This window comes from Carassius carassius, chromosome 11, assembly GCF_963082965.1.
Source record: "Carassius carassius chromosome 11, fCarCar2.1, whole genome shotgun sequence".
Classification (NCBI taxonomy): domain Eukaryota; kingdom Metazoa; phylum Chordata; class Actinopteri; order Cypriniformes; family Cyprinidae; genus Carassius; species Carassius carassius.
This window is the reverse complement of record NC_081765.1, coordinates 5,908,519-5,920,779: the sequence shown is the minus strand read 5'-3', so window position 1 is coordinate 5,920,779 and position 12,261 is coordinate 5,908,519. Positions and strand designations below refer to the sequence as shown.

Here is a 12,261-nt window from a genome sequence, read left to right as displayed (position 1 = left end):
TATGCAACTAAATGCTTCAGCTCCACCAAGTGTGTTGCATTTGGCCATTTTCTTTTTTTAAATCTCATATTTATCTTTCGCCACTCAATTCAACCAATAAAACCCAATCTAGAGGTTTCTATTCTATAAATATATTTAATACTTAACAATATATGAGAGAATCATTCAGTGTCTAAAATCTACCAAAACCCTTGGTTTTACTGTTGTCTATCTTCAAAAGAGAAAGTGAAATCTGCAGGGAACATTGGTCCCACGTGGCGTAAGGCTGACTGACGGTGGCTAAAAATGGCTGAGTTTGAACCTGATTCTTCTGTGGAAGTCTGGAGAAGAACCATCAGGTTGCACAAACCATTCTCCACAGAAATTGCACCAAATATCCGCAAAACAAACAGATGACATCAACTCTCCTGCCACCCATTCCTTCCATCTGAAACCTTGCCACCAAGGGCTCTTGTGTTAGAAAGACCAAACGAGGTCCTAAACTGATTAAGCACCATGAAGAACAAAAATATTTGAACCCATATATTTGGCAAAATATTACCTCAAAGTGTTGTGTTTACTCTTCACTGAACGACAGTGTTTCTACAAGATCAGCAAAGTCGAGGTTGAGATCTTTGCTGTTAATCAACAGTTAAACCATAAATGAAACTGATAAGGAGAAAGAGATCCAGCAGTTTTCATCGAGAGCAGAGGCTGCTGGGAGTAAGCCGCACCTGAAGATTGGCATGAGTGACTCTGCTGAGGAGATTATTGCTTTAATAAACGTTGTGACGTGAGCAGTCCAGGCTTGGTCCACCGAGCATGTGCAAAATCCCAAGAATGAATCATACTGATTTGTGTCCTGATTACAAGTCGTATGGTGGATTCTCTCGAGACCACATCAAGCTTAGACTGGTTCTGTTACATAGAGACAGACTGCTGAATGATAGGGGTGTTGTTGGCTGTGCCGGAGTTCATTTTGGGCTACTGTCTGAAATCGGGCTGAAAGTGTGCTCACAGTCCATGTTCATCGGTGTGCTCACCGATGGTCAGTTTTTATACTCGGTATTCATCTTGGGTGATCCGATCACACTTTCAGAGATGTCACATCACATTACACTGATGCATCCTTGTCCACCTTCTCATGTAATGCTGAGCTAATCAATGGGCTGAAATTTTGCATGCTAGGTATAACTATAAAGTTGACCTTATTGCAATCAGATTTTCTTCCCTATTGTGATGTATATCAAAGTGATATCTTCTTGAATGATAATCCCATTGTTAAATGGCGATAAATTTAAAGGAAATGCACATGAACCATAATTCCTCAGCTGACCACTTGTGATCAGATTACCGAAGACAGATGCTAATACCAAGTATAAACAAGAGTCTTGCCCTGATCTTTCTCCAGCCAACACACATCAGCACGTTCCTATCTCAAAGACTCTACAGGACACAAGCCAATCAACAACCTGCTACTCCCATTGGAGGAATACTTACTAATGGAATAATTAATTTGATAGAATATGTTTCACGAGACTTAGTACAACAGACCATCACCCCTTTTCCACTGACACAGTGCTGGTGCCTGACACGATTTTGCATGTTTCCAATGAAAAACATAGCTTAGCTCCTAAACCCGCACGTTTAAAAAAACTAGTAACATTAGAGCCACTGGATATTAAAAGACTCCTTTATAAATGTAAAAATATGCTGCACACAACCTCAGTTGACATTTTTTTTATTTTTAAACATGTTGCAAAGCTTCTCCAGCAACATTACTGTCCCTGACTGACTGCAATGAAGGGATTCATTTACAAATACCATATGCGTCAATCATGACTTTTTAAAAAGAGAATTAAATAATTAAATGTAAAAAACTGGAATAAACTAAGACTGTAAGACACATGATCAGGTAATGTAGTAATATTGTCAGTTAGATCGTTTGGCAGTCAATATTAATGAATCGGCTCAGAGACAACCAGCTCTTACACTAGCACCGTTTGGTGGAAAAGGGGTAAATGTGGACAGAACATAACTCTTGGATTACTACAACAACAAACAGAGGATGGACACTGTTGACAGACCAAGCAGAGATCAGTGTACAGAAAGACTCAAATCTGCTGCTGATCTGTGGTGCCAGTGAGACTTAAAGAGACTTAAACCCAAAAGATAAACCCTTAAACCCATACTTTCTTCTCAAGAACATAAAAGATGTTTCCAACAATGTTCAGACTGCTCTTCTCCATGTAATTAATGTGAATGTATACTGATAGCACCGTAAAAGATGTCCACATGATTCGTGCACTAAATTCCAAGTATTCTAAAGACATATTGATAGCTATGTGTTAGGAACTGGTTTTAATTGAAGTCATTAAAGGCCTGTTCACACAGATTTGATTTTCTGTTCAGACCGATGGGCTTAGTGGAAATTCAAATACACTCAGTGACAGTAGGTGGAACTTACTGAAAAATAGAAGTATAGCGGTACACAAGGGCAGCACTTTCTTGGAGCTTAACAACACTGCATAATTAAAGAGCAGTAAGTGAACATTGTTCAGAACTTCTCCTTTCTTGCCAAAAGAAAATCATGAGAGTGACTAGTGATGAGTAAAACAGAACCATCGTGAACTATCCCTCCAAAATGTGAGATGGGTCTCTCTAACCAGACTCAGTTGCTCTGAGGGAACCGGGGAGTGGCAGCAGAGGCACTGGTGATGGTAATGCCTGTAGGTGGCGCTGTCGAGCTATGGCTGGGCTGCAGGTCTTTGGGGATCCCACTGTGGGAAGCCAGTTGGTGGCCGAAGGCTGCACTAAACTGTGGGAGCTGTAGTTTAGGTTGGATGGGGGTGAGAAGGTCCCGCGAAGACGGTGAGGATGAGGGTGAGGTGAGGCTGGTCAGGCCCGGTTGGGGTAGAGCGGAGAGAGCAGCGGTGGGCTGCAGGATTGTGGAGTGGGATGTGGAGGGTGGGGTGGACAGAGCGGTGGAGAGCAGGTGCGTTTCAGCAGAGAGGAGGTTACCAAACTGTGACGGGTCTGTGAGCGAGAGAGGGAGGTTATTCCAGGAGGTGCGTGGAGGGCCTGGTGCTCCACTCAAAGGCACCTCCAGCAAGAGAGGCAGGTCGGTTTGATAAGAGGCACCATGTAGGGGTGAGATGTGATCCTTGTAGGGAGATGGCACATGCTCGCTGCAGTAATGACTGCCAGGTGGGGACGAGTCTGGTTTGGGAGCTTGGGAAAACGTTCGTTCTGTTAACCCACCATTGGGACTTCTAGAGGGTGCGGTGGAACTGCTCTGGGTTGGCTGGGGAGAAGGGGACGTTGGGAAATGATGGTCTGTCGGGGCGTGGAGGAGGTTTCCCTCCAGCTCTAGACTGGGAAAAGTCTCCGAAGTCATTCGGCCGTTCAGAAGATCTCCGATGCCAGTCACTGTGACCCCTGATCCCGAGAACACGGCCATGGTTCGGTGGTCTACCCCATCCCCTGAGGTCAGTTCACCCATTGAGGACAAACACACCAGGGAGTCAGGATACGACCCCATGGCCTGCAGGGCTCTGACCAGCTCCTCGGCCTCCTCTGTGGTGGGCAACAACTCTCCATTCTTGCCTGTATCCACAAAGACAAATCAGATAAAGAGCAAACCAACCAACAAATTGATTTTTATATTAGCTGAAGAAAACTTGAGTGGTGATTGACAAATGCTAGTCTGTATGATTGCTTGCTGGTCCAAGTCAAAATGGGCTACTCTAGAGTCTTTATGATATTTTGTTGTCATACAATCTGATGTGAACGCACCCTCAAAAAGGTCGAAATCTTGAAGATCATCAGGTAGTCTGGGCAGTACATCAGAGAAATCCTCCTGATTCAGCTCAAGATCATTGGGAATGGCAGGCATTTCATTCGTTATATCGTCAGGAAGCTCGTCTGCACTGAGTTCAGGGGTTGACGGGCTCCTGCTAGAGTAACAGGCAGAGTGAATGCAAGCTTGATGTAAGATGAATAAAGTCAGAGACGTACCGTATGAAATGCATGCATATGAATGGTTAGCCAACATATTATAAGCACAGATTCTCTTGCGTTGTTGCTGTGGTGGTAACAAATCATTCAAGAATTGAGAAGTATTCAAGAAGTTCAGTTCCTTTCATGCCTGTCATTGAACCGGAAGACTTATATTACAAGGAAGTTAGCTATCAATAGATTGACAGATTGTCTTACATTAATTAACTTCCTCATCAAGATACTGTTGCTTTTTCATGACAGTACCTGTCCTGCTCAGTTGGCTGTTACAGTATCCTTGCGACAACACTGGCAATACAGCATGAATATGTCAGTTTTGTTAGTATTTGAAACTGGACTTGGTCTCAGCAACTACAACAACACTGTGGAAATGTTTTGTGGTCCATGCCAACTAGTGCATATGATCCACTTTGTGCTGTTGTGACAGAATTTTGAATATTTACAGTGTAAATCAGGGGTGCTCGGTCCTGTTCCTGGAGATCAATCTACCTGCAGAGCTCAGTTTCAACACACCTGTCCGTAATTATCAAGTGCTCCTGAAAATCCTAATTAGCTGGTTCAGCTGAGACTGATCCGAATCAGCGCTGAACTTTGTAAAAAGGTATAGGAAAAGCAACATGACTGGGTACCCCTGATTAACTCAACCTATTTGGGTCTTGACCTGGACTTGAATGAGCTGGTCTTGACTACAACACTGGTATTTGTGATGTATAATGACATTTCAAAATTCAAGACATGACTGTGATGCATCTGAAAGCAGGATGGGCACCTGACATGGGTGTGGTGAGGGGGCAGTGACAGGGAGGGCATTAACAAATTGCCCTGTGGTACAGCGGGTGGAATTGGCTTCTGCGGTCTGCGTGGACCTCGTCTTCTCTTCTTTTTGTGTTTCTTCGTCAGTGCAGGTGGCTTGGTCTTCTTACGTGGGCGCCGCTGCTGCTGCTGGTGACTGCGTCTGTTGCCATCCCCACGCAGGAAATTATCCTGCCACGCACACACACATTTATGTACAACTTACAACCAACACTGTACTGTGTAAACACATCCCATTTAAGATGATCACCATTTTCTTGGCATGTTCGTCACAAAGAGGTGTTTGGTGAGTGACGTCAAACACAGGAACAGAGCACTGCTGCCCATCAGCGAACCGTGCCGTGCAACTGGAAAACAGCTGCTGAGAGCGATTCAACAGGATATCTGCGTCAACACGCTGTCAAGAACAGAACACACTGACATTTGACAGATGCACGTAGGTGTTACTTGGCGACTGTTCACAGTACATCCTTTCATCACTGGGCCACCACTAATGTCTGTTCATTTTACTCGTAGCAAGCATGTGTGAAAGGATACGTTGAAAACAGTGACGTGAAAATGGTAACGCTATGTTGCTGCAGCTTTGACCCTGTGTGGTTCCTGTACACATTGTCCTTTCATACTTGTGTGGTACTGCAGACCTTGAACTGAGGAAAAAAATAAAAGTTTATACAAACATATTATAAATGCACACACTCCCTGTAAACATGTCAGACACAGTCCATGTTCAACACACCAGGGTGAGGTCTGTGAGCTCTTGCTGAGTTTCTGAATGAGCTGTGCAGTGCAGTCTGGGTCTTTGCTTGCAGCATGAAGCAGAGCTTTCCGGAAGGCATATCGGTATCTGCTGTGACGGGTGGCTGCCCTGTCCTGTCGGCACAAGTGTTTATACCTCTCTTGCAGGTATGTACATAGCTGCGCCAGACCTGCCCGCCTAGAAAGCGGCTTTTCATTGGAGGAGCTGACATACACAAACAAAATAAATCTGTTTAAGTTATAACAAGCTTGTTTGTTTTTAAAACATTTTGATCTATACTCATGATTTTTATTGCAAATGGCATATATATATATACATAACATCTCAGAATTTGTGAGGAGCGAGAGAGGAGTGATTTTCTTACGTTTGATGGGAGCTTCTTTCCTGAAGTCTCCAGGCCTGAGGCATTAGAGGAACAAGCTCCTCTGTATCTTCATCATCTGTACTGTCCTCAGACCAGTCGAGCCCTATGCAAACATGCATGCATATATGATCAAATATCAACGTTACATATATCAAGTACATTGCTACATCCATTGTAAAATATTACTACAATTTAAAATTACTGTTGTGTATTTTAGTACATTTTTTTATTTATTTCTGTGATCAAAGCTGAATTTTCAGCATCATTACTCCAGTCTTCAGTGTCACATGATCTTTCAGAAATCATTCTGATATACTGCTTTGCTGCTCAAGAAACATTTAATATATTAGTGGATTTCTAATGATTCTTTCAGGATTTTTAGAGGAATAGAAAGTTGAAAAGAACAGCATTTTAGCTGAAAAAGACATTTCTTTTGTAACATTATTGTAACATTACTTTTGATCAAATAATGCATCCTTGCTGAATAAAACAAATTACACAGACACACACACAGACACACACATATACATATATATTTATGTTTATAAAATCTAACCAGCTTCTATATTTTCTTTTCATTTACTATACAACGATACATATACATATATATTTATGTATATAAAATCTAACCAGCTTCTATATTTTCTTTTCATTTACTATACAACGATACATATACATATATATTTATGTATATAAAATCTAACCAGCTTCTATATTTTCTTTTCATTTACTATACAACGATACATATACATATATATTTATGTATATAAAATCTAACCAGCTTCTATATTTTCTTTTCATTTACTATACAACGATACATATACATATATATTTATGTATATAAAATCTAACCAGCTTCTATATTTTCTTTTCATTTACTATACAACGATACATATACATATATATTTATGTATATAAAATCTAACCAGCTTCTATATTTTCTTTTCATTTACTATACAACGATACATATACATATATATTTATGTATATAAAATCTAACCAGCTTCTATATTTTCTTTTCATTTACTATACAACCAAAAAAGAAAAATATATCTCTAACACCAGCTTTACTCTATCCTTTTTCTATTCTATCTTTTTTTCTGTTCTATCTTTATCTGATTGCTTCCATTGTCCTCATTTGTAAGTTGCTTTGGATAAAAGCGTCTGATAAATGACTGAATGTAAAAAAATAATAATAATAATAATAATAATAAATATATATATATATATATATATATATATATATATATATATATATATATATATATATATATATATATATATATATATATACAGTACAGACCAAAAGTTTGGAAACATTACTATTTTTAATGTTTTTGAAAGAAGTTTCTTCTGTTCATCAAGCCTGCATTTATTTGATCAAAAATACAGAAAAAACTGTAATATTGTGAAATATTATTACAACTTAAAATAATAGTTTTCTATTTGAATATACTTTAAAAAAAGAATTTATTCCTGTGATGCAAAGCTGAATTTTCAGCATCATTACTCCAGCCTTCAGTGTCACATGTAACATCAGTCGATCACATGATCCTTTAGAAATCATTCTAATATTCTGATTTATTATGAGTGTTGGAAACAGTTCTGCTGTCTAATATATTTGATCAATAAAAGGTTAAAAAGAACTGCATTTATTCAAAATAAAAAAAATATTCTAATAATATATTTTCTTTACTATCACTTTTTATGAATTTAACACATCCTTGCTGAATAAAAGTATTGATTTTATTTTAAAAAAAGAAAAAAAGAATTACTGACCCCAAATTACTGACCAGTAGTGTATATTGTTATTACAAAATATTTATATTTTAAAAACATAGCTTCTTTTTTTTTTTTTTTTTTTTATTCATCAAAGTATCCTAAAAAAGTATCACGTGTTCTGAAAAAATATCAAGCAGCAGAACTGTTTCCAACTTTGATAATGAATCATCATATTAGAATGATTTCTAAAGGATTGTGTGATAATGATCCTACAAATTCAGCTTTGCATCACAGAAATAAATGATCATTTAAAGTATAATAAATTTAAAAACAATTATTTTAAATTGTAATGATATATCACAATATTACATTTTTTTCTGTATTTTTGATCAAATAAATGCAGGCTTGATGAGCAGAAGAAACTTCTTTCAAAAACATTAACAATAGTAATGTTTCCAAACTTTTGGTCTGTACTGTATATATATATATATATATATATATATAAATTGCGTTAACGTGAGACTCTTATCGGGCGATAAAAAAAATATCGCCGTTAATCTATTCTCAAAGTTGGTTTGAGAGCTGGGTCTATACTAGGCGAACTATGATGACTTTCACCTTGATATTTTAGCGCAGATGTATACCTAGCCGAATCTGTAGGGGGCGAGAACGAGTCTTCGAACCTGTGTGTATGCCTACTGTGAAATTACCAAATCAAATGTGATGTGCTAACATGGCGTTTGCTTCAGGGAAATTGTTTTTTTTTAAAGAAGCTTTCCAATGGAAACCTCGACAAGACGCACGTATGACGGAGTATGTGTGAAACAGGCGTAAGGTTGTTTGCACCTTGTGCAATGTGGAATTCGTTTACAGCTTTCTCAAGCAGTTTGTGATGCATTTTGGAAACAGGAGATGAGCCCCTGGTCTAATGCACCACCTAGCTTGAGAAATATATATATATTAATTTGTTACGGTGAAAAAAAACGTGTTACAATTTTATTTTAATCAATTAATGCATCCACCTGAAACTTCCCAGAATTTTTTGAAACTTTTGGAAGGTTTCTGGATATTTCCCGGGAATTTTCCGACCCTAGTTTTCAGTTAGTTAGTTCCATTTGTATTGTGTAGAGAAGTACTGTTTTAATGCAATAAGGAGGTCATACCAAGATGTGGGAACAGGTCTCCGTGCTCTCTCTGTCTCTGAGCGTAGAGCTCCACAAGGTGCTGCAGTCTGAGCAGGCAGACAGGGGGTGCTGTAAAGGCAGTGGGGCGCATGGCCACGGCGCGGGGCTGTGAGCAGTCCTGACCTGCAGCTGGGTCAGGGGATGCAGCAGGGACAGGTCTCCGGCTAACAGACTGGTTCTGAACCCCAGCTGACGGGAGCAGACCAGACAGAATAGGAGGCCCAGTCTGAGGTGGAGCTGGCTTGCATAGCAGAGACTGCACTGCCCCATGATGATCTGTATGTTGAGGGGGCTGGACAAGCCTCGCCAAGGGTTGAGGCAGAGGCGGAGGCGGTGGTGGTGGTGGTAGGTGTGGGGAGGCTGGAAGTGTGCAGGGTTCAGTGACGGTGCTAAAGTGCTCGATGTCCAGCTGACGGTGCTCTGGGTCCCGGGCGGTCACCCTCAGGCCAATCACTGGTCTGCTGGGTGGCCTCCTTTTGACGGAGCTCTTCTGTGCCACGCTTTCCTCTGTGTCCTCCTCGTAGAAGCCAAAGGGGTCGAGGAAGTCGGAGTCCGAGAGAGGCATTGGTGTCAGACGGGAGCAGGGTGTGGATGGAGGGAGGCCGTCCAGCCCATTACAGTCTCTCAGAGCCAGAGAGGGAACGGTGATGTTCAGAGCGACAGACTCCACGTGAGCGCGGGCACGAACCTCCTCCAGAGCATCCTGCTTCTTCTTACGCTCCTTCTTCGGGATGAAGCCAAGCACCTGTAGGTGGCTGTTACAGTATCTGCCAAAGCAAATGAACAAGGTTTGACTCAACAGCCTGCGTATCTGTTAAGGTTCTGGCTCAGTACCTTATTATTACCCAGTTATTGTAATTACCTACTTTAGTAAGCATATTAGAGTTGTCATGAAACTGAAATTTCTAAAATAGATACAAAACCTTGAATAATATTGATATTCTATAACTTTTTTAAAAAACAGGGCAAGGGGAATTATATAATGATTAAGGTACTGTGAAAGAAATTAATCTTTTACACTAAGTTTGAGTAATAAATTAATTATTTTGCTTTTATTTCTGCAGAAAACTTGGAGGCCTTCGAGTACTCGATTATAAAAAATCCTAAAAACAGTGATGCATTCCACAAATGAGAATCCATGAAAAGCATTATTAGACTGTTTTCTAAGGCTGCATGAAACAGTAAAGCCATTTGATAAATCATAATAAAGCATAAAGCTATTATGAATTCATGAAGGCTGCGATTTAATTTAATAAATATGCTTTCTTCTAGTTGCAATGAGTTAGTTTGGATAAGAAGCAGCGGTTGTCAGTTGGGAAAATGAACTGAAATAAGCATCTTTTGCAGTTCCCTTCATTAACTGGGATTTGAGCCACTCTAAGAGACTGAAACAACGAATCATGAGCTGCTTGTATGTAATTGTCACTATGTTTAATATGAATATAAAAAAGCACCGGTTGTTAATTCCCAACCCTAAACACTCAACAAACCCTGACCCTGTGTAAGACTCTAATCTGCTGGACATCTTCTAATCTTACCTCCGTTCTTCTGCTTTGGGGATTGGGTTGGTGCATCGCTGACTGTTGTACTTGGCCACATATTCGCACTGTTTAAACGGAGCAGATCTGTCCTCCAGAACATGACGAATGCAGAAGGCGTATCCGTTCAGCCTGCGCTGCTTGCAGAGTTTGGGGCTGTAGGAGCACAGCGGCTTATTATCCACCTCTGAGAAATGGATGTGTTTACCTTCGTACATCACGTGACTCTGGTCCCTGAGAACATCAGCTGATCGAGACAGAAAACAGTGTGCATTACACCACAAAAATAACACAAACTAAACTCACAATACAGATTTAATTTATAAATGCTAAACATATATTAAACAAAGCCTACAAATATTATGTAGCATCAGTTACAGTATGTGTCATATGCTTTAATCATGACCAAGCAATAAAACACTTAAAATATAATAGTCAGCTCTTGTTTCCTGGTTTAATATTTGAACTAAATGCAACCCAGTGTCACAGCTAGTTGATGTGGTCATAGGTTAACTACAAACATCTCAACACAAGGACCCGTGCAACCAAAATAAACAGGCATGTGACATAGCCATGAAAGTGATTGTGAATATTACATCCTCAGGTTGATTTAGACATAACTGTATTGTGATTCACAGGATGGTTCAGGCTGAAAGTGGTCGAGACTGTTAGAAATTATGTACTTCACAGATGATCAGTTCATATTTATACATTGCATTGTACAATCATCATATATATGTTTATACATGACACTTAATGTTTGCCAGATATACGTATTAGGTCACATATATGGTAACAATCGAAGAAGACCACGGAAATACTAGGGTACATCCCCAAAATTTAGAGAACTTTTTGATAATATTGTGACCCTGAGTTGAACTGAAACGCTTCTGCAGATATCATAACTATAAGTTACCCATGTCACCTTTTCTCTAAGCACATACTTAACAAATTATCTTTTTTGTTAGATAAACATCGCTGTCACCAAATCGATTAGATAAATAAATAATAAAACATTGCATTTGGGCAGTATTTGGACACTTGTGCCCCTGTTATTGCAAAACTATATTATCATCAGTTTAAAACTTAGTCTGAGCTTCTGGCTGTCAAAATCACACGTTATTTTGATATTTCACTCGTTAGCTACAATGCTAAAAACAAACCCAGGAAACAGAAACATTAATGTGATACTGCCTTATTTTCAGATTTAAAATGCCAAAAACAGAAATATAAGCCCATGCACGCGCGAATTACATTATTCGATTTTATTAAATACGTTAAGTTTGTGCATATTAATCGGTGTAAATGTGAGTATAAACAATGGCAGATGCGGCCCGTTCAATCAGGCCGAAAGAGCGGGGAGCTGCAGCCGATTAACCATTAATAACGTTAGTAGTTTAATTTTTAAACGCCTTTGCAAATTAATATTTTAAAAATGTATACAATTATTGCAGTGTCCGTTTATTCAGGATCATTGACCGCAACATGATGCTAGTTGCTGAATATCCATTTTATATCAATATAAACATTGGCCTACACAAGCTGCCAAGCCTCGGTGTTCGAGTAGCGCGATAAAGGGGTCAGAGCGCTCATGAGTCGGGTAAAGCTGTAATCGAGTCCGCTCACCTGCAGTGGGTTCAGCCTCTACGGTCTCTCACTCCGGACAGACTGTATAAACGCCACGGATCATCAACTGCACCGAATATTCATCGGAATTCCTTATGCCTCGGAAAATTATTCCCTGTTGAGGTTGTGAACCGTTAAAGCGATCACTAATGTACTTTCGATATTACGTTATGTTGTGCTCTCATTGAACAGATCTGCGGGGGTTTAGAGTTCAGAGCTCGGCGGACTCACAGCGACACTAGCGGCGCTGCGGGGACATGA

The 12,261-nt window shown here is 39.8% G+C and overlaps 1 protein-coding gene across 2 annotated transcripts; it reads right to left on the bottom strand.

Moving 5' to 3' along the window:
• Nucleotides 1-2,608: 2,608 nt before the first annotated feature.
• Nucleotides 2,609-12,261, bottom strand: LOC132152673 (INO80 complex subunit D-like). 2 transcript variants are annotated; one of them, XM_059561462.1, is made up of 10 exons: nt 12,001-12,261; nt 10,375-10,621; nt 8,816-9,603; nt 5,931-6,033; nt 5,546-5,770; nt 5,347-5,456; nt 5,060-5,193; nt 4,766-4,980; nt 3,775-3,935; nt 2,609-3,585 (listed from the first exon to the last, which is right to left on the bottom strand). In XM_059561462.1, the coding sequence occupies exons 2-10, from the start codon at nt 10,590-10,592 to the stop codon at nt 2,651-2,653; spliced, it is 2,889 nt and encodes a 962-aa protein (XP_059417445.1). In that variant the 5' UTR covers nt 10,593-10,621; nt 12,001-12,261; the 3' UTR covers nt 2,609-2,650. The 2 variants fall into 2 exon arrangements, with proteins under 2 accessions (XP_059417445.1, XP_059417447.1); XM_059561464.1 differs by having other exon boundaries at nt 3,775-3,932.

Excerpts from the sequence above, each read along its gene's own strand:
- LOC132152673 (XM_059561462.1), bottom strand. The coding sequence starts at position 10,592 with ATGTACGAAGGTAAACACATCCATTTCTCAGAGGTGGATAATAAGCCG. Across the intron at positions 9,604-10,374 it reads CCCAAAGCAGAAGAACGGAG|ATACTGTAACAGCCACCTAC; the intron begins GTAAGATTAGAA and ends TTGCTTTGGCAG. Across the intron at positions 5,194-5,346 it reads TTCACGTCACTGTTTTCAAC|ATATCCTGTTGAATCGCTCT; the intron begins GTATCCTTTCAC and ends GTGTTGACGCAG.